At 44.7% G+C, this 26,566-nt stretch overlaps 1 protein-coding gene across 1 annotated transcript; it reads left to right on the top strand.

The window, feature by feature from the left end:
* Positions 1–2,291: 2,291 nt before the first annotated feature.
* On the top strand, positions 2,292–26,566 carry bmp7b (bone morphogenetic protein 7b). The gene is made up of 8 exons (XM_028994079.1): positions 2,292–2,401; positions 2,483–3,027; positions 18,009–18,201; positions 21,395–21,543; positions 24,069–24,263; positions 25,382–25,458; positions 25,905–26,015; positions 26,099–26,566. Exons 2-8 carry the CDS (start codon positions 2,628–2,630, stop codon positions 26,246–26,248), a joined length of 1,275 nt encoding a protein of 424 aa, XP_028849912.1. The 5' UTR covers positions 2,292–2,401; positions 2,483–2,627; the 3' UTR covers positions 26,249–26,566.

Here is a 26,566-nt window from a genome sequence, read left to right as displayed (position 1 = left end):
TTTCACCTGTTTGATTTTTCTACCTTCATGTATGATTTATTAACAGGACTGAACCAAAGCCAAAGGAACATGAAGGTGGGTTTATACATTTTTTTGCTGCTATTCTTGCTACTGCATTACATGCCATGTGACAGCTTACTCGTCACAGACTCCAAAAAACGGCCAAAAGCAAATTTACCAAAAAATGGAGCCAAGCACTTATGATGATAGTATACAATGTGAGCAGGACAAAATGTGATGAAACCATTGAGACCGCTCTTTCCGGTTGTCTCCAAAGAAATGTTGAAGCTACAGGGAAATATGGTGCTGATTCCACTTCCTCTTAGTTCCTGTTTTGAATGTGTAGTGTAAAAGCCACCTATGGTTGAGGCTACAGTCGTAGTTATCAAATGTCAGGCCTTTTCCTGCCGTCCATTACAGGGATTCTGTTACTGTGTCACAAACCGTAGGTAATAGTGGTAGAGGTTCTAGGCCGTTTGAGGGGAAGGACAGTTTGTGATATAGAAGTCAGCTAGATATGGGTTGATAGGTCCCCAGTTTGAGATGTCAAGCACATTTACAGCAGAATGTGTTGGTTTGTGTGCTCCATCTATTGGACGGGGTAGCGCTGTTCTGCCTTACTACCCCTGGTCAAAGACCCTCAGTGTGGCTGTCCAGGCCTGGATTCAGTCTCTGCCCACTGTTTACTGTGCTGGTCACCGGGGCCAGTGGGGCCCGAACAAAGGAGGGTTTGTTTCTATTGTCCTGCCCCAGAATGACGGCCCTCCACTGGGCACTCACAAAGGCGGCGGGAGAAAGGGGAGTGTGTGAAGGGGTACTGAGCTGGGAGCCTGGCTTCCAAATCTAGGAAGAGGGACAGCTTTAACTGAAACCATGTCCCACCCTTTCAAGTGCTCAATCAGAACCCGCCTCAATGTAAACACCAGCGGCCATTCACTGATTTCTATCGACGGAACCGGAAAATAAATGTTTACATGTTAAAGGCATTTCACCAGCAGAGGAAAAAAGCAGATACATGGTGCGTGTGCAGAAACCGCCGGCCTTAAGATGAACTACCGCACGTTTGTGCAACAAATCAAAGACATGCAGGCTATTTTGAAATTGGAGGCAAACCACCAGTGAACTCTGCACCTCACACATAACCCCCTCCGTCTATACAGCTGAGGCCGTATAGCTGCGGAATAATATTTCCAGTTCAGTCCAGTTTTAACGTGCATTCAGCTTGCATCTTCCAGGGCTTTTAAAGAATCCAGTTTCCACAACCATAAAACTGGTCGTTGCTTGAACCAAATGTGCCCATTAACTGCCATGCTTGGCCTCAGAACCTCCACCCTGTTGGGGTGCCTGAGGGACATTGCGAGGTCATAAGTGTTACATTAAACTGGAGTGTTTAAGAGGTGCTGGGGGCATTGGGGTAGAACATCTGCATCCATCTGCCGGCTCCCTCCATGCTCTTTCATGGAGCGACCTTTCAACTATATGAGCGAAGTGTGCGAATACAGCAGAACATACACCGAAAATGACATGTACATTTTTTTTTACAAATACTGATGCCGATGGTGAGAGATCCGGCATTAGTAATAGAGGTGGTATAAGGGTGGTAGTGGCCTAGTGGGTGACGCACTCGCCTATAAACCAGAAAACCCAGGTTCAAATCCCACTTACTACAATTGTGACCATGAGCAAGACACTCTCCAGGGGGACTGTCCCTGTAAGTCACTCTGGATAAAGGCATCTGATAAATGCATTAAATGTAAATGTAGAGGCTAATGTCATGTCCAAAACAATCAAAAACATTGATCAGAAAAGAATAATCATAAAAATCACACTAAATGACACCCAATGTAAACACAAGGAAAGTTATTTCATCAAAGAAATTGGTATGATGTGTAGAAACTCAGCATGGAGGTTATTAATATTTACTTTTAAACCCTTTTTTAAAGTGAACTTTTTAAAGATAAGGGTTGGGAGGGGGGTAGTTCCAGCTGATCGGTGCTGGTCTTATGCTTAATAATATAAATAAAATTAGGCGAAGGAAGCACGATGCAATACTGGTGTGTTTTTTTCCTTGTCGAATAACAGAAGAAAGTGTCAGGCATTACACGAGAGTCCACCCGCTCTGCCTGCTGCATGCAGACACACGTCCCTGACCCGAGCTCTCTCTCTCTCTCTCTCTCTGTCTCTCTCTCTGAGTGTGTGCCTGTGTCTCTCTCCCTCTGCTCAACTTTAATCGCTGCTCCCATCTGCCCCTCCCAGCAGCTGCGCCTCCTCGAACTCCGTCTCCGCCTGAACCGGGAACAGGCATCCCGGCAGACCCGCTCGCCAGCGCGGCTCAGGAGGACCGTCCGGGGGTTGGATGCGAGCATCCAGGCTGCGCTCCGGCTTTACCGCGGAGTTTTATGTAAAGGAGATTACCAAAAAAAAAAAAAAAAACTTTGGAAACTTTTGGGAGTGATTAATTTTTGGTATTTTTTTTAAACAGGAGGATTCTTCCCTCAGAATGAACAGAATATGAGGGAACGGACCTGACCAAAGCTGAAAATTGTATTGTTGAAACTGTACATATATATATATATATACTTTTTCGGACCACTAGAAAAAAGATTAAAAGCAGCAGCGCATCTACCATGGTGCTGCTGGTGGGCAGAGGGACCCCGGCGCTCCTGCTCCTGTGGGTCTGCTGCGTCCTGGCCGACACGCTGTTCACGAACTTCACCCTGGACAACGAGGTCCACTCCAGCTTCATCCAGCGGCGCCTGAAGGGCCAGGAGCGGCGGGAGATGCAGCGGGAGATCCTGTCCATCCTCGGGCTGCCGCACCGGCCCCGGCCGCACCTCCACGGCAAGCACAACGCGGCCCCGATGTTCATGCTGGACCTGTACAACGCCATGTCCACCGACGGGGCCGAGGAGGGCTACTCGTACCCGTACAAGCCCGTGTTCACCACGCAGGGGCCGCCCGTCGCGGTCCTGCAGGACAGCAACTTTCTGAACGACGCCGACATGGTCATGAGCTTTGTCAATTTGGGTAGGCCGCCTGCTACACCCCCACCAGAGTTGTTCATGCTCCGAGAATTTACACTTCACAAAAAAATCTACATCTCGTACGTGTGTGTAATAGATTTGCACATCCCGCAAGGTGGGATGTTTTTCTCTGACATTCGACAACGCGCCAAAACAGACCATTTTTAGCAACATCGCAGACTATTTATCTGCAAGTTTGGGATTCCTCTTCGTTTGTGCGCCTCCTTGTGCCAAATAACTTGCATATTTCGCCTGGCTAGGTTTGATGAGCGATTTTATTAGGCCACTTATCAGCGCGACTTAACCTTGACGGGACTGAGCGTCTTCTACATTGCAGGAGAGCTTTAGTCCATTTCCAGAGGCGTCACATTCCTGGGTGTCTCGTGTCCTCCTGACGGGAACGTCGAGGTGTTGTGGCCGCGGCGGCATCTTCACCGCCGCCCTGCGATGGTTTGCCGAGGGCGACGTGGATGCAAGCCTCCATGTGGCGTTCCGAGTGCAAGCCAGGTCTCCCTGTGCTTTGCTCCTCGCGGGATAACGTCCCAATTAGTTCGGGCATTGTTCTTCGCACCCGAGAGCCTTGTCCTTGGGCTGCGTTCCCCAGCGAACCTCGCTCCCCTGCGTTAGTGAGATGTCTGTGGTGCCTGATAGCTAATTTGTGGCTTGTGGCATGAGAGGGTTTCATAACCACCTGCCTGATCTTATCAGATGTTCGTACTTTTTTTTTTCCCCCCGCTTTGGCTCGCTCGGTTGTGCACGTTCGTGGTGATGTCACCAGCTTTACTGCCCACATTACCATGCTAGGTGGTTAAAAAACCAATACGGGCTTCATATTCCACAATGCAAAAGAAATAAAACTGTCCAATGGCGGCTTCGATCTGATACACACTTGACCTATTAGCCCAACGTGAGGGAAAAATGTGCACACAGAAACTTACTGAGGATTAAAAAGCCAAAGGACACTGGCTGCATCTGATTAATCCTAGAAAGATGATTGTTGCTGGGTTTTGGCATCAGAAAGGGAGGTGACAGCATTTCTTATTCTGAAATATGCAATTACTGTGGCAACTGCTGCATTGTGCCTATTTTGGACATCCAGTGACACAGATGGATTTGACCACAAAGGCTCGCAAAGTCAAGGGCCTCTCTCCCAGACCCGGGCAGTCTTCGCGGACGGAGACGCAGGAAGACAGAGCCTTCAGAGTCTAGGGAAGGAGGCATACGATACCGCTGTTTTCGTTCCTCTCAAATCTGTGACCCATAAGCCTGACAGTCGATCATAACAATGATGGTTCGTATGAGCGGGAGGGGAGGAAAGTCACAAAACTCAAGAGTGTGCCGTACTCAGGTTTATCCAAGGTTCCGATTAAATAACACACTCGGCACTGTATGGTGCACAACCGCAAGCATCACAACAAGGCCGCTCTATATGTGTTCTCCTGTCATGGAGAAGAATGCAAGGGAACAATAATGTTGATTAACTGTGGAACATCCACGTATAAACCGCCTGTTGTTGGGTTGTGTACACACGGTTCGCATGCCTTCTAGTCACAATAGAAGAAAACCGGGTCTGCTGCGGGCTAAAGCCTGGAAGGAACTTCTCTGACACATACACGCAGAGGAGTAACAGGTGAGCATCACGCAATGGCCCCTTTATGTAGGGTCTTTATGAATCACCCAGCACCAGGTATAGTGCTCAGTTCCCATTTAATAGAATAGGAATGTTGAATTTTACATTTGCATTTGTGGCCCCCTTATCCAGAGCAACTTACAACAGGCTTCCTGTTACCATCAATGTTCACTTGTTCACCCGTTGTAGTTTTTATCACCATATCAGAGTGTTTGACTAGTTTTACTTTGGACAGATTTCTCTTTTGTGTGGTGCTTCTTCTGTTGAACAGTGTGCATGGAGAATCATGGGTCGTTTATTTGCAGAGACAAACACACCTTTTGCCATCCATTCAAATGAGAGAGGAGATCCTAATAAAAGATTCAACGAAATCTACCAAACCCCACCAAGGAAATGCCAAGCTTGGAAGAACAACTGTAGTTTCATTTTCATTGATGATTGGCTGAGATACTACAGACACCCCCACCTCTTTCAGCGAGTCCCCCACATATAGTAATGGAACAAACTGGAGATCAGTTTATTACAGCGAGAGCACGTGTGCATCAGAAGATCACAAAACAGAGGGTAATGTAATGAGCAGGTTGTTGATGATCAAATAAAGCAGAAATCTATTTTCATTCATATACTTCAGGGTTTAAGTTAAACAATAGGCAATTGGATTATTAAGAATCCAACAATGTGGACTATGAAAGATTCAACAGGGAAAAAAGGCAATTAATCGCAATTATCCCTTTCTTGTCTGTTTTTATTTCTAAAAACCCAGATTCATGTACTTGGTCTGATATTATTCTGATATCATGTCCTTATTAGCCCATTCTCCATATGCACTCCGTGGTTGGTTGGGTTTCTCGTAGTTTTTTTTATTTTTTGTTGTTTCTCATCTGTGCCCATATTGAATTATGACACAGTCTGGACTAGAACAGGCCGTTTGTCTCTGTGATGTAACGGCTGTCTGTTGAATGTCCAGATGGAGAATGAAAGCTTTGTGGAGAGCCTCACCAGAACATGTGATGGAGTCAGGTCGGATCTCTTATTAAATCGGCCTAGTTCGTAAGACACTGGCTCAGAAAGAGTCGAAGTTATAATCACAGATGGCAGTGTTTATCCCTTCGCTTATCTCCTTCATTCATCTCACAGTTTTATTTTAGACGCGTCCGCTGAAAATGACCGGATGGGACATTTGTCGTTTATTTAAATCGGCATGCTTTTTTCAGAAAATATTTTGACAACGGCCTTGCGTGCGATTTCACAGATACTCCCATTAAAGAGCTTTCCAGCGCAGAGAGAGACATGCTTCAAAGAGTCTTTGTTATTCCACAACAGGATTTTTTTTTCATAAGCGTGACAGAAAAAAAGGGGTGAAGTTGAAGGTCAAAACGCTTTCTTCGTGTGTCGGGTGTCTTAGTCACCCGAGAGTTATCACCAGGATGTCCTGGTCTGCTTCATGGGCATGAAAGAACTTATATTCATACACCCACATTCTAAAAAAAAATGAATTTGTGCTTAAACCCTTTGCTCCCCTGCTGTTTCTGCATTGTGGGCTGGACGCCGCGCGGGGACCCTGGGGCCAGGGACGCTCTGCTTCTGAGTCACCTCCGTAAAAGCGCAGCTGTGTAAATGCCTTACAGCATACATGTAGAATGTAAACGGCACATGCGACACGCCGGCGGGGCGTGCAGGGGTGGGGGTCACGTGACCCGCGGCGCCGGTGAAAATCTCCGTCTTTGCCAGAAGGACGAAACCCGTGATGCTGAGCGCTGTCCCCGCTCTCTCCGCAGCCTGTGTTGTTGTCTTTTCTCGTGTACTCTTCCTGCTCCTTTAATTGTCAGTTCTTTTGTTGCCCGGCGCATTCAGGAGTGTAGCAGAGCGTGTCGGGACAGATCTACAGGAGGGCGAAATGTTTGTGTGTGTGTGTGTGTGTAAGTGTGTGTGTGGCAGGTTAGATAGTGTAGCTCCGTCCTGGGTTACTGTTAAAAACGAATATTTTGCCTGCGTCTATGGTGTAGCAGTCAGAATAAAAGGAGAGAAAGTGGGTCGCAGTCAGGGGGCGTTAGGCTCCATTAACTCATCGACCCCTGTGACCTGCACCTGCGTCAGCAAACGTCCTTTCTCTCTGATGGCCATTCAGAATGCGTTGGGGCGCCTGGTCACAAGTGCCGAACAAATTTCCTCACAGCCGAGGGTTTGTCCAATGACCCGACCTGGCTCAGTGTAGTCCGCGTTGCGTCCCAGCAGTCCGACTGTCACCTTGGCAGCGTCTCTCGAGGCTGTTTTGTGGTTTACTGCTGTTTTTTTTTTTTTTTTTCTGAAAGTGTTATCAAGAGTGTTAGTCACCGCCTGCTTCTCGCAACGGGAACCGTGTCCAGGTTGGACGCTGTGTGAGACACGGAATAACAAAACCTGCTCCCAGATGCTGAGCTTCTTGGACAAAGAGAATAAGGTGCATAATTGTAATAGGTAAAACATGTAAATGGCCTCAGGTGCAGAGAAACCTTTGGAATGGAAAGAGAGAAGCCTGGGTGATGCTGTTTATGTCCTTTGGTAAGCTGTTCACAGTTTCTAGCCAGATGTGCATAATTAAAGGGAACAACCGAGGCAGTAGACCCCTTTGTTTGCTCCTTCCTTTCTCCTGCAAGTTTGGCTTTCTCTCTCTGCGTATTCCAACGAGACCGGGAAAGAGAGGGTCCTGGTTGTATCTCTGCTACTTCGACGGAATAGAGACATTATGAGTCATCCTACTAATGGCTGGAGGACATCACGTTGCCGTTATTACACAGCTGGGCACCATCTACTCCTCCACCCACGACCTCTACCTTCGCCCAGGCCTCCGGGGAGAGCGCGGGTTTTTATTGGCTTGTGGTTTAGGAAGCAGGTAGAAGGGGGGGAACAACATGGCGTAATTGGAAAATTTGTTTGGATTGTTTGGCTGGCACCAAGGAGGCATTGTGTCACACACACGTTCACACTCCAAAACGTTTGCGTCATGCTGGAGTCATGGCTCTTGAGGGAAGTTAGTCTGCGGTTGGGAGAGGTGGTCGGATGATTTTCCTTGTTCCTGTGCAGGACAAAAGGCATTGTGTGTGGTGGTGTTTTGCAACAGGGACGTTTCACAAGTTATTGGAACGTCACACTCTACCATATTTACAGCAGTAACAATAGAAGAGAGTCGCTGCTATTTCCTCCTACTTGCCCTCAAGCCCACGTCATGCTCTTGTTTCTTGACCTCGGTGTACTCCCGTCTCATTTGTTTTTTGGGTTGTCCTTTCTTCTCCATTTGATCTCCTTCTCCTCGTTTCTGTTCTCCTCTCTGGCCTTCCTTGCATTCCAGGCCTCAGCAGGCCGCCCCTGGTATGCAGCCAGAGGTTGATACAGATGTTTCTCTACATCTGTGGGCCAAAGCAGCTGTGTAGCGTAACTTTATCCGCTCAGAGTCCACACATTTCCCTCCCTCCTTTGCCCCCCTCTCAACATCAACCGTGCGCTGTGATGCCCTGACCGACCCCCACCACACTCGCACCAGACACCTATAGTGACCCTCAAAGGCTTGCATCTTTGATCATAGGTCAGATCTCATCTCGTACTCATACAGGGAATTTGAACACGGGACCTGATCCACCACTGCCCTGCCTTCCTTCTTCAGATCCAGTATCAAGCTACGCATTCCTGAAACCGGGCACAAGACTTCCCACGTTCATGTTGTCTGACTGCTGATGGCTGACTGTGCTCCATGTTGACTGTTTGGCACCATAATCAGTTTCTTGCTCACATCGTGACTGGCTCAGAGGCATTTTTGCAGTGTGCATCCCTTACTTGCATCTGTGTTGAATACCATGGCAGATGCCGAGCAGTGCAGTCATACTGAAGCATGGCGAACCACACTACTGAACATGGACGAGGGCAAGGTTGCCATGCTCTTAATGGCGACTTGGACGACGCTTACTCGTCAATGTGGATCTCCCATTGACAGTGCTAAACCTTTTTCCCTGTTTCCTTGGTTTTTTTACTCTCATTGCATCCTTTTTGCAGACCCTTTTTGACCATTGGGTTTTTAATTTCCCACGCCATATCAAGTACTGGTACGTAAAGCAATCCTGAGTCAGCCAGCATTTCGACCATGTCTGCATATGCGCCACCACAGCCCTCCCGTGACATTTTACATTTACATTTACATTTACGGCATTTGGCAGACGCCCTTATCCAGAGCGACTTACAACCGTGACACTTGAAATGTGTAGGATTTTGTGAATTTATGATGAACATCCTTGTTATAAGAAACAAATTAACATCTTAACACTGTTAATAAGTAAAACATTTTAATAAAGGACAGACACTCACTATCACCGCTTGACATGCACAGTGGTACCTCAAGAGTGGATGGGCTGTAAAAATCTCTGCAACACACACACTAATCACATTCTGATAACACAGAAGTTTTTACATATTGCACCTTCAGTGTACTAACTCGATGTGTGCTGCCTGTAGTGATGGCCAGAAGATTTATGCATCATTGGAGATTCCAAAGCATGTGATAACCTAATAAGTTCAGCACACACACTGTGGAATCAAAGGACCTATTTATCTATCAGCTGGGGAGAAATGTTCTGTACGACTGCTGAGTGAAGATACAGTCTCCGCGCAATAAAGGAAGCGATTGGCAGAATTTGTTTGCCTTTGTTGAGTCCCGAGTACTTCCCTGTCCCTGAAATATTTTTTTTCCTCTTTCATTCCCAGGGCTTGTTGCATGCTGTTATCAGCTCCCTCCTATGAATTCCTTCATATTTCTGGATGCAACTGATCTGTGTTGCCATCTGAATCTGCTTCTTTTCATTTCTATGGAGGACGTGAAGTTAAAAAAAAAAAGGTGTTGCTTCATGTCATTCTTCAGCCTGCTTGTCCTCCTGTAATGTTTTAGTCATTGCTCTGCCAAGTGGAAACCTTATATCCTTGTCTATCTCCGAAAGAGGAATATTTTGCTGACAGGGTCTTTCTGCTCAGTGAACGGTGGCAAATTTTTGCCTCGCAGCAGCGAGAAAGATGAATGGAAAGATGGAAATAACGGTCATTTTCTGTCAAACCAACGTGTCGGCCACTTAAACGAAACATAAACCGCGGTTCCCGCATTTTTCTTCTTCTCCAGGCCGCACCACACCTGGATAATCACTGGCTACAGAACACTCATTACCTGGATCAGGTGTGTTGGGATCGGCTCTGGTTTTTGGGCCTCCTGAGAGGTTTCCTAAATTCTTATTGAAAAAGAACCAACATAATTGTTGCGATTACGGACTGTCGGAGATTTGACCACATATCACGAACGTGGGCATCAGGCGCACAAGCGGCTGGCCGGTTTTCTGAGGAGCGGTTTGGACTCCGGCTTCTCCTGGGCACTGGTGGAAGGTGAGGCGCACCAACCTTGGTGTACTGGTACTGGAATGCCGCGGGACGTATACGATGGATGGGGTGTCAGAGGACGCGCTGGAGTCAGGGTCGGGGATGGCAGGTCGGTTCGGTATCATCAGTGGTAAACAAACAGCAAAAGGGGAATCCAGAATCATAATCCAAAGCGTGCTCAATTGGTATGGCTTACAAAGGGTATTTGTACAAGGGTATGAGTTCGCAGTGTGTGGTTCCTTGAACAGCCATTTTATTGTGTTTGTTGTTCTGGTCTGGGCTTCCTTCCGGGGCTTGGGGCCGTTCTGGCGCCGTCTAGTGGCCCGGCAGACTAATGATGGCCATTACACTACAGTTTACTCACAAGTTTATTTCTGCTGTGAGCTGTACATTTTTTTACATTTATGGCATTTATCATACTCCCTTATACAGAGTGACTAACAATTAATACTGACAGGGACAGTCCCCCTGGAGGCACATGGGGTTAAGTGTCTTGCTCAGGGACACAATGGTACTAAGTGGAGTTTGAACATGTAACATGCAGTCTTCTGGTTCATAGGCGAGTGTCTTACCCACTAGGCTAAATCTACTACTGTCTGTCAGACCAGGTCTAATTCACAAAGAAGCAAGGTCATGTTGTTGTAATAAGCCTAAACTGGCAGTAGAAACATGGCGTCATTACCACCATTTCATCTGAGTTCATAATTCCAGAGTACTGTCTGCCAAAACTTATTCTGTGGCAATTCTGCAGAGTGCAGTGACCAGAGAGATCACATTGAGGACAAGGAGCAGTTCCTGGGGTACAGTGTACACACGAGTCTAGTACAAGCTACAGAGGGGTCTCCCCGCTATAATCCAATATTTAAATGGTATTACTGGATTTGGGACTAGGCATTCCTTATTTCCAAGAATCATGAAGCTCTTGAAAGCAGCCTGTAGCCTGAAGAAATTCCTTAATTGTATTTTCATATAGCGAATAATAGAATTTTTAAACATAATCAAGCCAAATTTGCATGATAACCCATCTTAACTATGTTAGTAAGCCAGATCCAATATTGGCCAGTTTGTAGGAGGGAAAGTTTGTAGGAGGGAAAGAAGGCGAGAGAGTTACCTACAGACCCCTCAGCTCAGTGAAGGTGCCACTAGAGAAAATCTCCCGTTTGAGAGAGCCCAGATGTGGGCCAGAGCGGTGCAAGTGACCCGGTGACCAGCCGCTGTGTTGTTCAAATAAACACAGATCTCTCTGTTAGAGAGCAGAGACCCCTCCACTGCTGAGTGAAGGAGAACATTACCCCCCAGAGGACCACCTCACTGCTGGGGCACCGGCAACAACCGTACTGCTGACAGGCAGCCACAGGACTGCGATGCCCTGATTGGCCACTGAGACCTGAATAGCGGCCTAGTGAAAGCCTGTTCACTGTACTAGTTAATAACACTCGGTAGTAGGCTGTCTGTCACTGAACCTGGCAATGAACTGGTTAATCATCCAGATCTTATTTACAAATCCCTCTCCACGTTCAGCTCTTAATTAAGCCCTATTACTGCAGGGGTATAGATGCTGTGATTATTCACCGTGCTAGATTCTATTAAACTGTGACCTATAATCTCAATGCAGCGAGGAATTAAAGAACGTGCGCTGCTTTTTCCTCACGTACCACAGGGTGCACAAGTGCAGTTTAAATGTGTCATAATGTGCAACAGCTGCAGCTCTTTTTTGATTGGTATAAAATGGCAAGAACGTTCTGGAGACTCTTTTTTATGATGTACAGATTTCTGGCATGCAGCAAAAGGCCAAATCCGTGCTTATTAAAAGTTTATGGGCTTTGGTGGCTCTGTGTGTTTGTGCGTCGCATCTGTGGGTCTTTGGTTCAAATGTCAGAGTGGGTGCCAACGATCCTGAGAAGGTCCTATAGGGCTTTTGTGATTTGTTAATATGTTTGTCATTCCTGCTGGTATTAGAATGTTAGAAGAGAAGAGAAACTGCCAGAAGAAAGAGAGAAAAACAGAAACTGCAGTCATTTGATTAATATGCAGCCTTTTCTAAATAACATGAATCACAAATGCTGCCATTAATGATAAATCAATGACTGGATTCAGTGATACTGTAAAATATGAATTTAGTTGTTTTGGTCAGTATCTGTTTATGGAGTAGAGTTTCAGCCTTCAGCTTTGAGGAGATTGTATTTTTTTATTTTTTATTTTTGTCGATTCCTTTAAAAAGGAATGGATCTAATTAAACTAAATAAACAACAAGCTCTTAAAACTCAGAGAAACCTCAGTATGCTAACAGTCGATGCTGGGATTGCTGTGTGTGTGCTTGGGTGTGTGTGGATTGAGGGGAATAAATTGTGAAAATATTTACGTAGACAGCGTGAATTCTCCTGAGGTCTATAATAAGAAGTGGCTTGGCTGGGTAGCGGTGGGTGTGGCCAAAGCTGTGGCGGCGGTGGGGTAAATTAGAGTAGACTGAATAAAAAGGGTAAAGAGAGGAAGAAGAAAGAAAATGACAAGAATGAAACTGCAGCAAGATGAGAGAAACAGACCTCTGGGCTTGCATTCACAAAATGGGAATGGCTGATCTAGGATCAGTCTTCCAAATCCAGACTTAACCGCTGTGGCCTTCAATTGAATAAACTGGTTCAAGTGCATCTTGCCGAAAGATTGTGGACAAGTAATGGCCCTTCTGCAGAGGATTGTGCACTCATTCACCCAGATCTTCAGTCGTTTGCTTCCCACGTTCAATCATCCATCCATCCAGCACCATGTCAGTTTAACTTCTGCAGCCGCTCGGGCATGAGCAGAAACCACGGCTTTGAAACCTTTTTTTTTTTTTTAAGGTCTGGAAGCTGACGTCATATTTCAGGAGGAAGGAAAGAGAATGGCAGCTCCCATTATCTCCAGAGATGAAAAGCCCTAAATGCAAATTTGTAATGGCCAACAGTAATTACCATTTAATAGTGTACCCACAAACACGCAGGGATGCTCTCCATAAGACAGCCCACGGACATGCTTGTTTTCCAAAGGAGAAGTAATTAGACTCCATTCTACTTCTGCATCTGTTGAGCCTCTAGGGTTTCTTTGGGAGCCACAAGGCAGTAAAACAGCATAAATACTTCGCTCAGCAGTGATGTCATCATCTGTCAGCAGCGGGCAGGAATGAATCGGTAGAGAAAGCATTGCGCAATCCCTATTTTTGTCAGTTGCACAAAGGACATACTTGTTCACACTTCCGGTTCGTCTTCTCTCATGCATTTGAAATGTTCTGCATTGTGCATCCAGATCAGAATAGGTATAGAAGAAAACCCGTTCCACTTGATTTTGAAAATGTATTAGCCTTTGAATTTCAAAGAGTTTTATTTTTGTATTGAAACAATGTGAATATTTTGCTTCTACAATTTTGCTGTAACTAATTTCAGTGTACATGCCAATAAATTCACAGTAAAAGACTATAGCACCAAAACCAAAAATTCAGGTAATATTATTCAGGGCGCTCAAGTTCAACTCCAGAAAATTCTGTGTAATCTGGCCATGTGCTAGGCTCTAGCCAAAAAATCATGTAAATTTGATAAGCGCTTTATTTAAAGGATAATAAACAGCAAGAGCAGGCTAGTCCATGTTTGAAATTTAAAGGCTAATACAATTTTGAAATCAGGCGGAACAGGTCTTCTTCCATAATAAGACTTAAATATACTGGCAAGGACCAGCGCCAATGCAAAGCGCTGACCATTTTGTTCATTGCTCGAAATTCTTCCTTTTGAAAGAAAGGGTGATGGTGGGAGGGTGTGACAAGCCCCCCATAGCAGAGCGGAAGGTTTCAGGCCAGCGCCCTCAGGGTGCGAGGGGATCGGACAGACACATGCTCTAATCTGCCGTGTCACCCCCACCTGCTTGGCGATCCGACTGACGGAGGTGTCTGTGAGGTGCCTGGAATCGCTGCTCTGTGGTTAGAGGCCCACTTCTTTACTTCCTTCCCAAATCAGACCCCCACCCTTCTCCTTCACTCATCTGTCAAGAGGAAGGTGCCACTGATGCCTGTCAGCATTTTGAAAGAACTCCAGGAAGCCTAGTTTGGACCAGAATCTTTTCAATCTTCTTCCTCATTCAAAGCCATTTTTGACATGAAATTTGACTGGGAATTTTTTTTATTTTATCTCGAGACCGACTATAGATTATAGCCATGTAAAGCGTGCATTTGAAACTGGTTCACAGCTAATTCACATCGGGTCTTTTGGCCGTCCATTTATTTATGGGAAAATGTTTTAGGCCCTTATTGATGGATTGATTGATTGATTGAAAAGACCCTTTACTGCTGTTGCAACCAACCATGTCAAAAGTACAAGTACGACTGAAACCTGGCCATCGACCCGACCATACATATACACAACACAGTACATTGGGGGGTCCACAGTCCAATGGGGAGTACATTGTGGGAATTGTAAAAAATAACACCTCAACAGCATAAGCACATTGACTCTACACAACATATAAAGTAAAAGGCAATTGCCACAGGGGAGGGGAAAAAGGGTGGTGGATGTAATCCCACGTAAACGAGCATCAGTCCTGGTGCACATACCCACCATTTCACGCCGTGGGGTGCGAAGGTTGCATATCACTGCGCGTGTATATGTGTGTGCGTATGTGATAAGTGTCCTTGGGTTGGGGAACGGAGAGACTCAATCAGAGAGTCAGGCTGCCCCGGCACGTGCTGAGTAGGCACGTGCTGCAGATAGGAAGAGTTGTTTGGGTTTTTTCGGCCGAAGAGCTGTAACTTTCGCAGCTGTTCTATGTTCTCTGGTCTGTTTCGTCCAAATTTCTGTGCAAAGCCGCTAGCTTCTGTACGATGTTGTCCAGTTTCCGATCAATCCATTTAATAGTCCCAGTGATGGTAACGAATTTGCGATCGATGGTAACAAATTTGCCGTTTCTCCCATCCGTCCATCATGTACCCGGCAGCAAACGTTCCGGCAGGACACTCAGGATCTCCCTCTCCTGGATTACTCCTCCAGAAGATTGTGTCAATAGCACTGATCAAATCCATGATTTCCGGGCTGAGAGGGCTGAGAGAGTCTCTCAAAGACAGTAGACAGGACTAGAGAAACAAGCAGGGAAGATAAGGGAGGGAGAGTGCGAGCGAGAGGGACACGTCCGCCTCCATTGAGAGCCAGAGAGAGGATCTATAAACTGCACTTCAATAAAGTGCATCTATGAAATAAAGTGTCGGCACAAGAAGCCGGACAGTGCAGTGCAGAGCTAGTGCACTTTCTCCAGGTGCCATTTATAATATCTCTTCTTCTGCCCCGGAACGCTTGTTTAACACAGGTAGGGCCACAGCACCAGAGGCCCCCTCTTCCTTCCACAGGAAGTCATAAATGTGTCCGCTTGGGGTTAACTGCAGGATGCCCCACTTCTAATTACTGCCAAGAAAGCGGCATGGGTTGACGAGGGAAAGAGAGAGAGGCCGAAAGGGAGAGTGGAAACGTGAGCGATTCACGCCGACAGCTTCTCAACATCCGTTATTGATGTTTTGTGGGCATTTGTGTGTAGATGGTGATAAATTGAAGGTGGCTGGTTGGAATAATCGGCTTAAAACACCTCAGGGTGTTCTCGAGTGGTGTTGACATGCAAATGAAGAACACCTCATTCCAAAGAATAAAAAAAATAAAAAAACATGTGGAGCATTTGTTTGCAATACATGGTTGACACAGTTGGCATAATGTATGCTGTGAAACAGGTTAAAAATGTCAAATGTAAGCACATTTGAAACAGGTTTGCCTGCATGCAGAGATCCAAGGAAAAGCTCCCTTTCAGCACAAAAACAAAAGACAAACAGAAATCAGGGGCCACATTAGAGGAGAGAGTGATGGATGAGGGAGACGGGAAGATGAAAAACAGGATGAGCGGAGGGAGTTAGTCTGGGGAGGTGTGCAGCTGCATCCATCTTCTCTCCCCAGAAAAGATGAAGGGGTCCTAATGTACCCCGGTGGACTGAGAGATTAAGGGCCTGGTGCTCTGCGGGGCCGAATGGGGGGGAACAGGGGTCCGAACTTCTCCCCAGGGTGACTGCACCTGCGCCGGCCTCGGGTCGGAGCGAGAGAGCCCTTGAGGATGGGTGTGGTGGTGCATGGAGTTAGCAGGAAGACACGGGCCCTAGAGAGACTTGGAGGAGGGGGGTCAGCTCACTTCTCTTTTTTATTTACGAGCCACGGACTCCAACTCTGACCGCTTGCTCGTGTGTATTTTTGGCTGTTTATCCATTCAGATGCTCCCAGTGGCTGCGTGACCTCGTAGTTGCACACAGGCAACGAGGCTGACAGAACACCAAGCTATGAAGAGGGCTGCCGGGTCTGCTGTGCTCTGACAGAAACGTTGCAAAGATACGCGCACATGCCCAATCGCACACAATCAGTTTTTGTACTCTCTGGTAGACATTCTCAAATTTGTGCCTAACATTCAGTTCATCATACAGAAATATGCAGCCACTGATGGCAGACAGACCAGCAGGCGGCCTTTAGCACTGGAATAGCTTCTTTAAGATGTTTTAAGTCCTTCCAGGATATGTGTTTAACTTGGGTCTGAGATGAGGCCATGACAGTCCGTCTGATGCACGTTGGCTATTAAAGACGAGGGCTGAAAGATGGAAAAGCACTTACGCGTGCTCTGTTTGATCTTCCCGACTGCAGAAGGGAGAGAGAAAGAGAGAAAGGTGGAAGTGGGGACAGAGTGTTAAAAGTGATCTGTGCTTCCCTGAACGTCAATGCAAATAAAGAACTTACACTTCTTGTATAAGTGCATTCAATATTTAGAATGGTTCTGAACGTAAGTATAAAGCTATCCTGTCTCCTATAACCAGGTACAGTGAAACAGAACATTTAATGATGAATGTTCTGGTTCTCCATGTATCACTGTCATGGTGATACACCCCTATTTAGTTAAATTAACGTGAATATTATTTATATACTATTAACAAGAATCTTAGTATTTTTGCAGCTTCACTAGAGCCAGCATAAGTACAACAGAACGTAGGAAACTGAACAGGAAACATGTATTTTGTGTATATTTTGTCCTTTTGCAACTGTAAAAAAATTATATACTCAAATATCCAAAAATGTATGCATTCATTTAATTAATGGCCAACGACATAATGGGATAGTTTATGCTCTAAAATCTTTCTAATATAATATTAAGTTTTAACCTTTCATTCATTGGAATCCCACAAACACAAGTATGGCATGTATTGGTAGATTTGATCCAGTTCCCAAAGCCCAAAGAGACAGAGGAACTGTTCCCTCTCCACCTGCATCCCAGGTGGGACGTCCAAGCTCTCCATGTGCTTTGTTGACAGGAGTGTATGAAATCCTCCAGGGCTTGTGGGTTTGTACAGGCCATTGTGTATAAAGTGGAAGTAGTGTCACTATGATATCGCGAGGGATATGGGCTCTTCTGAAAGCTCCTATTCTCTGAGCTGGGCCGATGCAGGTGCTGCTTGGAGGGAGGAGGTGCAGGGTGGATGAAGCGGTACGGAAAGGGGTGGGTACAAAAACACAGTACAAAACAGGATGTGGTTGGATGAGTATACACATTTCATGTGTGTGTGTGGTCTTGTACAGCCAAATGTTCTTACAGAGATATAAAATCATGATATTTTATTTCCAGAAAAGCAGATGTTTTATTGGTGAGGTTGTTGAAAAAGACACCCATTTTATGGTGTATCTGAGAATTTGTGGTAGCAGAAGGACAGATGCCGCAGGGCTGTGGTCTATGGAAATTCACTTCCACATCATGAGCCCCAGATGAATATAAATGGCTGTTCTCTCTAGTCGTGCAGTGAGATGCGAGAGGGGAAAAAAGAGACAATTTTTATTCTTTGCACCAGGACGTGTGTCCATTTTGGAGCAGTAAAAGTTTTTTTTTTTTTTTTTGACTGTTTTACAAGACTCCTCTCAGCTTTTGTGTTCATTCTTCCGCAGTTGAACACGACAAGGAATTCCTACCTGTGCGCAGACATCACCGGGAGTTCCGCTTTGATCTGTCCAAGATTCCAGAAGGAGAGGCTGTCACAGCAGCAGAATTTCGGATCTACAAGGACTTCATACAGGAGCGCTTCGATAATGAAACTTTTCGTATCAGTGTGTTCCAGGTGCTGGAGGAGCACGCAGACAGGTGAGGGTCAAGCGGACATGTTGAAGGGAAGGTAGTGTGTTCAGTGTTCCTGCCAACACAATGTATTGATTTTAAATGCATGGTTTGCATCTTTGGTGTTTTAATGCTCAATAATGATATGCATGATATTGGGCCTGGAACTATATTCTTGATCATTTTTTTATATAGAAGTATTGCAAATTTTAAATATATATTTAAATAATTCCAATATTAAAAATATTTATTGATAATAGAAGAATAACTTTTCAATTAAGCAGTTTTTAATCCTGTTTGGGAATTCTGTTCTAAAAACCATGATCTAACACTTACACATGCACATGCGTACACACTGCACAAAATAATACAAAATAAATAAATATTAATTTTTCTTCGTCTAGCACTTAACAATCTCCGAGCATGCTCTTTGCTGACAAGTTAGGCCTTATCAGGGCTCTTAGTTTTTGTAAACTCAAAATCTATAGAAATCGAACGAGAATTGCTGGTGTCTTGGATCAAAGCGTCTGCAAAATAAAGTCAAGTAAAGTAAAGATGCCATAGATGGGAGTTTACATGCACTCTCCATGTTGCTGTGGGTTTCCTCCAGGTTCTCTGGTTTTCTCCCACCGTCCAAAGGCAGTCTCCTCACCGCTCTTCCTTTTCCGATGTAGCATTTTCACTATCAAAGAACTGGTTGTCTGCAAATGGCTGCTCTGTACCTACCGGAACATGGGTGTAACTCAAACTGGGGGGCTGCAGACTCACACACATACTACTCCACTCATCGCTTCCTCAGATACCTTGTGAAGGTTAGCGATGCCTTTTGGAATGTCAGGGGGGAACAACACACCCTTTTGTGCAGAGAGTGGGGGAGACTGGGAGGGATGAATGTAGAAGGGATCGGGTGCAAGTCGAGGACGGAGGATAACTTCTCCTCTTCCTGGTGTACGTCTGCGGTGTTAAAGGTGAAGTTTCTTCCTCCACTACATCATCAACATTAAGACTGTCACCCCTGTTACCTCTTGTAGGGCTCTGAGGAGTTATCTTCTGTTTTCTTGCTAAGATATCACCATAGCTCCTTTATAATGCCTTTGCAGTTGGCTGTGGATGTGGTGGGTTATTGTTTTTTTTTTTTTTTTAATCCATGTGATGAAAGCTTGGCTGAAGTGAGTCTGATGGAACCACCATCTCTTGCCGCTGCAGATGGATCTTGCTTCATAACGGTGGTCGTAGCCTAGAGTGGAATACCACATCCACAAATTCACAGTTTCAAACCCCACTTACCATTGTTTCCCTGAACAAGACACTTAACCCTGAGTGTCTATAGGGTACGGTCCCTGTATCTACTGATTGTAAGTCACTCTGGATAAGGGCGTCTGATAAATGCAATAAATGTACCATGAGTGTGATATGTACAGGATCCTGTGAGGAGCACCAGTGCTGCTGGCAACAGTGTCAGAAGAGCAGTCCTTTAGCCAGGCGGTCAGGTGTGAGTCCACCCCCATCTCAGCTTGTCTCTCAGTAGAACACGTTGCTCAAAGCAGAGACATAAAAGTTGGTGGAAAGAATAAGCTTTATGTCCAGTCAATGTGCCAACATGCAGCACTTTAATGGCAGAAAAATATTTAAATGCTTACATATACATGGACTTTTGAGAAACAATGGGGTTATAAACTGATTCTGCTCAGTGACCACTGATTGCAATTGTGATTTCAAATAGGATTTTGAAAATGACAATAATAAATAATAAAACTAATTATAGTAATAAAAACATTGTTAACACAATTAGAAATCATTTTGATGTAGTTGAATTTACATTTGCTGAAGTACCAAATATTCAGCTAGTCTGGATTTGTCCAGTTTTATTGTGTCTTTAGTCAGTGTATTAAGATCACTGAAAAACATTTTCTAATTTTTAACGCGACTCACTTGCTTTAGTGAAAGAGTATTCCATTGGAACTCAATGTTGCTGAACAAGATTCTCTCTAAATGTATGCAGGTAGTCCATAATTTCCAGCCATTTACAGAGTCATTTACAATGTATGGAGTGGAGTTTTCATCAATTTAATGTTTTATTTTAATGTTATTGCTTTTCTGCTTTTCATTTATTTCTTTTTTTTGTTTGGTTTCTAAAGATGTAAAAGATTATATTATGATGTCTGTGTTTTCCTCTCAGTCTTCCCTTTTATGTCTCCCGCGGAATTCCTCCGCATGATTTACAGCGGTTCTAACTGTTCTGTGTGAGTCCGCCAGCCGTTTATAAAGCCATTATTGTCAATTAAGGAAATGAAGTGCTCCCCAGGGCGCCACCATCTGGAGCGCTCTCTCTTTTTTTTGTTATCACCTTCTCTCTCAACCAGACCTGTTTGCCACCTTCCTCCCTTCCACCTTTGTCCTTTATCCCCGATTGCAACTTTTACTTTTATTTTTCCTGCATGATTTAGGTCATGTTTTTCTCATTCCATCTCCTCCCTCATTGTTTTCTTTCTCTTTTGACAAGAAGTACCAGTGGTTTCAGCCTGACCGCTGGTACAAAAACATCCTTTTTCTGGTGTCGTCTTGCTCTGTTGTTTACTTTTCAAGTGGTGTCATGGTGCGTTTGTGATTTATGGTGCTCTTGTGGTCTGAAGTCTCGAGTGGTTAATCCCGCTGTTCTGTCCCTTGTGTGGCGGCTGCTTGTTCTGTGGTTTTGGCAGACAGACGTGGATCCCTGGATCATTTCAATTGTTCTACGAAGACCATCTACTGCTTAAAAACATATTAACACAAATGAATGTCTTTCATATTTACATACACACAGACACAAACATTGAGTGTAATAATTCTATAACAAATGTATAACGTGAATATATACACGTAAACATTTTAATTTTTGGTATTCAAAGAGCAATGTGTTTAATTTAAAGGACAGATTTCTCAGACACTTAGAGCCCTTCTGAAGACAGAAGAGAGAAAAAGAATTGTTAAATGGAACCTTGACAGAAACAGAGTCATCAAATGTCATTCTGCAGTGTTATGTATGTGCTTCCCTTTTCCCTTGATCTCCAACATTCCTCTTATCCTCGTTTTTGATCCTCACATTCTCGTCGGTTCCTCACACTCCACTTTACTCCCCCGGTCTCACCCTCCTAAGCACCAGTGCTGTTTGTAGATATTGGCTTTGGTCGTCTCCCTGCTCCAGTTCTAATTCCGTTCTCTACTGTGTTTCGGTTCTCAGGGAGTCAGAACTTTCGCTCCTGGACTCACGGATCATCTGGGCAGCGGAGGAGGGCTGGTTGGTCTTTGACATCACTGCCACCAGCAACCACTGGGTCCTCCACCCGGGACGCAACCTAGGCCTGCAGCTGGCACTGGATGGGCTGGATGGTGAGTGACCTGGGCCTTTTTATGACACATTTTCACTGTGTTATCTCCAGCAGCATTCAGTCCAAGGACTCAAAAGTGTCAGGGTTACTTTTCAAATCCAGATGATTCTCTCTGTTTCGTGTCATTTACTTTGACATTCATGGCCTTTAGCAGATGCCCTTATCCAGAGCGAATTACAACCCTTAATCGGAAAAAGGTGGGACAGGGTTGAAATGTAAATATTAATAGAAAAAAGCAAGTAATACATTTTCCTCAAATTGTATTTCATTGCAGACAGTATGAACACAAAATAATTCATGTTTTTTCTTGTCAACGTCATTTGATTTGTTTTATAAATATCCATTCTTGTTATTCAGGCTTGCAACATATTCCAAAAAAAAGATGGGACAGTACAGCATTTACCCCTTTTTACAGTTCCCCTGTCTTTTAACAACGCTTAAAAGACGTTTAGGCATTGAAGAAATCAAGTGACTAAGTGTTGCAGGTGTTAGTTTGTCCCATTCTTCCTGCAAACAACGTTTTAGGTTTGAAACAGGTCTTTTTCGTTTCAAAATGCGCCAAACATTCTCTATCGGAGACAAATCAAGGCTGCAGGCATCCGCACCCTCTTCTTACGCAGCCATGCCTTTGTTATGCGCGCAGTATGTGGTTTGGCATTGTCTTGCTCAAATAAGCATGGGCGTCCCTGGAAAAGACGTCGTCTTGAAGGCAGCATTTGTTCCGCCAAAACTGAGATATACTTCTAAGCATTGATCGTGCCATCGCAGACACAACCCCATACCTTGACAGACCCTGTCTTTGGACTTGTATCTGGTAACAGTCTGGATGGTCCTTTTCCTCTTTGGTCCGCAGCACACGGCGCTACATTTCTTCCAAAAAAGATGGGAAAAACCGATTCGTCTGACCACAATCCATGTTTCCACTGCACAATGGACCATCCCAGATGCTTCTGGGCACTATTTATGTAGGGCTTCCTTTTGGCACAGTACAGTTTTAGCTGGCATTTCCTAACGTAACTCCGTACTGTAGTGCCTGAGAGTGACTTCATGAAGTAGTCCTGAGCCCACGCAGTTTTATCACTTATTGATGAATGACGTTTTTTAATGCAGTGCCGTCTGAGGGCTCGGAGATCACGGCCATTCAGCTTAGGCTTGCGACCTTGGCCTTTGCGCATGGTATTTTGTCCATATTCCCTGATTCTTTTCACTATGTTATGCACTGTAGAGGGAGGAATGCCCAAATATTTTCCTATCTTTCTTTGAGAAACATTTTTCTTCATCACTTGGTGGCAAACTGGCGATCCTCTGCTCATCTTTGCTAGTAAAGGAGTAGGCCTTCTGTACCGAATCATGATTGCAATCATCTGTTAACATCACCAGTTTCAAATCACGACATCATTTAGTTATTATACCTCATTACTATCCCTGAATTGCCCCCATCCCAACTTTTTTTAGAATGTGTTGCAAGCCTGAATGGCAAGGATGGATATTTATTTACAAATCGAAAGATATTGTCCAAATTAAAACATGAATTATCTTGTGTTCATGCTGTCTGCAATGAAATAAATTTGTGAATTACTTTAATTAATTTCTTTATTCACATTTTCCACCCTGTCCCAACCTTTTCTGGTTTGGGGTTGTACAATCGGTAGTTACGCTACGGTTGTGTGTCTTGCTCAGGTAAATTAGTGGGGTTTGAACCTGTGACTTTGCGGTTGTCTGGTTCGTAGGTTGTTGTGTTACCCACTAGGCCACTACCATCCCTGTCAGGGGTTGCAGGCTGTGCGTTGGTGGGGAGGAGCATGTACTGGCTGGCCTGCAGGACCTTCTGCAGCCTGGTTTTACCTCAGTGGTTGCCTCAGTGTGCTGACTGGAAGTGCATTCCTGCCTCACAGTACGAGACACACTTAAACGCTGTTTCCTCAGCATCTAACAGCATGTAGGTGCCTGACAAGAATCATGAATTTTAAAACCGTGGGAGGAATTTGGAGTGAAAACAGACACACACTCCAGAGGTTTATGCTGACAAAAGAACAGGAAACAGCAGGCACCACACACACACACACACACACACACACCCAAACAAACATGACATATGAATATTTTAGACAAACACCCAGATATTTAACACACACACAAGTGCATTCCGCAAATATGCTCATTCAGCATCTGTATAAATATGCATGTTAACCAGTGAGAAAACACTGGTCAACAGATGTGGATTTATTCATACTTCTACCTTTTTAAAAATGACTAATGCATCTTACAAAACGGAATTTGTGAAAAAAAAAATTATTTTTTCACCCTGTGGTCCCTACCAAGTTTTTCATTGGATGATTCAGTGTTGCATTTGCACCTCGATGGCCAGCACCTCAGTAAGAACTGACCTTTCTTTCACAGGCTTTGAAATACCTGTGAATTATGTGTTGACTCTTTGCCATGACGTTTCTGGGGTTTATTTCATGAGTATGAGTTGAATGAGGTGTCTGCTGACGTCTGAGTTTTTGCTCACTGCCTCCCCTGCAGGCCAGAGTGTGAACCCACGGCTAGCAGGTCTGATAGGACGCAGCGGCCCGCAGAATAAACAGCCCTTCATGGTGGCCTTCTTCAAGGCCACCGAGGTGCACATCCGCAGCATCCGCTCCACACAGGGCAGCAACAAGCCGCGCAAAACCAAGGAGCCCAAGAATCAGGAAGCCCTTCGCATGGCCAATATTGCAGGTGAGCTGAGGACAGTCAATGTAAGATGGGAGGGTTCATGGAGATGTGAGCAGAAATTCCATTTTCATTCATTTGAAATTCTGAAATGGTGACTTTTGGATTTTTTTTTTTCGTCACATGTTCCTGTGGGCATAACCTGACCCCTAATGAAGATGCCTATAAAAGACCTCTTTAACTCCACAAATGATAGACTAGAAACATGTTCTAGAACATGTTTGCCATGCAGATGCAACAAAAGACCCTTCAAGTCCCAGCTGATCACAATAAAAGTCTGTTTAATAATTCCAATCCAATTGCGATTGTGAATAGATGATTTGCTACAATTTACTACACTGTGATTAATACAGAAATTAATGGAATATGGTAGTAAAATGTGTTTATTAGATTCTTTCTATTCATGGTTATGTTTGTCAGTGTACACATGTGAAATACAAACATTAAGGCACATTTCAATAATGAAATGCCGGTGTCGCTCAGGTGTGTGCTTGTGCTCAGCAGTCGGGATATTAGGTACTCTGAGACCTTCTCCAGGGTTTTTTGGGCCTCATGAGAAATCAAAGACAGATGAGGAGGCCAGAAGGCCTGTTCTCCCGGCATTCCAAAACATCTACAAGGGCCAACTCCTCCAACAAGCCTTTTTAAAAAGAAAAACCCATTCCCTATTCACCCTGTCTTCATTTCTTTTCTTTTAAAGTACTAAAGTAGGCCGACTATTTCAAGAACTGTATGCTTGCTATTAGTGTGTGTTCGGCAGAGGTGTAAGACTGGGCAAACGTTCTTTATGCACCCTGCTGAAGTATGGACCCCACAGAGCAGCCAGTTTTAATGGCAACATACATATGTAATTTACAGCCAGCGAGTGGGAGTGTTTCTTTAGTGGTGGCAAACAGTAGTTCCTGATGATTACTGATTGGAACATTTTGCAGCACTGATGAAAAGAAAGAACTACTCAGAGAAAGATCAACAACAGATTACGCTTCAGCCAAGCCACCACTGACTGCTTATTAAACCCCACCAAGCACAAGCAGATCCTGCTTTTAAGGTGATGGGGGTGATCTCGGAATTTCTGTTCACCAATAAAATCCAAATTGTACATTTTTAAAAAAATGTTTTCACAGAGAATAGCAGTGTTGATCAGAAACAGGCGTGTAAGAAGCACGAGCTCTACGTCAGCTTCAGGGACTTGGGGTGGCAGGTAAGATCACCATTCCCCATCCTCATCTTCCTCCTCCTCTCCTCTCTTCTGTTCAGGTAGGATCCTCTACCACTCTGGTCACCTGACCTGCATTTCTCAGTAAATGGTATGATAGGAAACCAGGCCTGGCTTTGGATCAGAGGGTTTGATTTGAATTGTCCTGTGCTCTGGCATTCGTGCTGTTGATACTATCAGTATGCATGTGTGTGTTAGTGTGTGTGTGTGTGTGTGTGTGTTTAAGATGCCAGAGAGGATCAGACTCGCTCTGATAATCCAATCTGTCCAGCAGAGTGAACAGAGCTGGATCTGTCTTGAGATTCAAGATCACATGACATTCACATGCCCACAGTGTCTATCTCTCTCGCTCTCTCAATAAATTAATTAAGCTATCACTCTGTAAATTGTTCGCATTAATGATTTAAACTACGTGTTTTGGCTTCTCTCAGGACTGGATCATTGCTCCGGAGGGCTACGCCGCGTATTACTGTGAGGGCGAATGCGCATTTCCTCTCAACTCCTACATGAATGCCACAAACCATGCCATCGTTCAGACACTGGTGAGCCACGGCAGCATCATAATTTGCAGAGGAAGAGAATAACTAGTGTAATGAGAATGACCTCTCATCCTCGTGCTCCTCAGGTTCACTTCATCAACCCGGAAACAGTTCCAAAGCCGTGCTGCGCCCCGACGCAGCTAAACGCCATATCCGTCCTGTACTTTGACGACAGCTCCAATGTTATTCTGAAGAAGTACCGCAACATGGTCGTGAGAGCGTGCGGCTGCCATTAAATAACCTTCCTGACACACACACACACAAACCTGAGACATATCAAACAGACACACACCTGCAGATAGAGCGAGACACACAACACAGCTCACAAACACACACTTATGGAAACCCCTGTGCTTTCTACTGTGTATGATGACGGGACATTTACAGTCATGATTGTACTGAAATACACAGCAAACTCTCTTTTGTATGAGGTTTTTAAAGTCAAAAAGCTTCCTGTTGTTGACTAAAAGGTCAATTATGAACTTAAGAACTTTTTGTACAAATTTTTGTAAATATTTTTTTTTCACAGAAAAGTAAAAGGTGTATTTATTTCA

Source organism: Denticeps clupeoides, chromosome 10 (genome assembly GCF_900700375.1).
Source record: "Denticeps clupeoides chromosome 10, fDenClu1.1, whole genome shotgun sequence".
Classification (NCBI taxonomy): domain Eukaryota; kingdom Metazoa; phylum Chordata; class Actinopteri; order Clupeiformes; family Denticipitidae; genus Denticeps; species Denticeps clupeoides.
This window is presented reverse-complemented; position numbering and strand designations above follow the sequence as displayed.

Coding starts and splice junctions, on each gene's coding strand:
- bmp7b (XM_028994079.1), top strand. CDS start 2,628: ATGGTGCTGCTGGTGGGCAGAGGGACCCCGGCGCTCCTGCTCCTGTGG. Junction 21,544..24,068: donor GGCACTGGATGGGCTGGATG/GTGAGTGACCTG, acceptor CCTCCCCTGCAG/GCCAGAGTGTGAACCCACGG. Junction 24,264..25,381: donor TCGCATGGCCAATATTGCAG/GTGAGCTGAGGA, acceptor ATGTTTTCACAG/AGAATAGCAGTGTTGATCAG.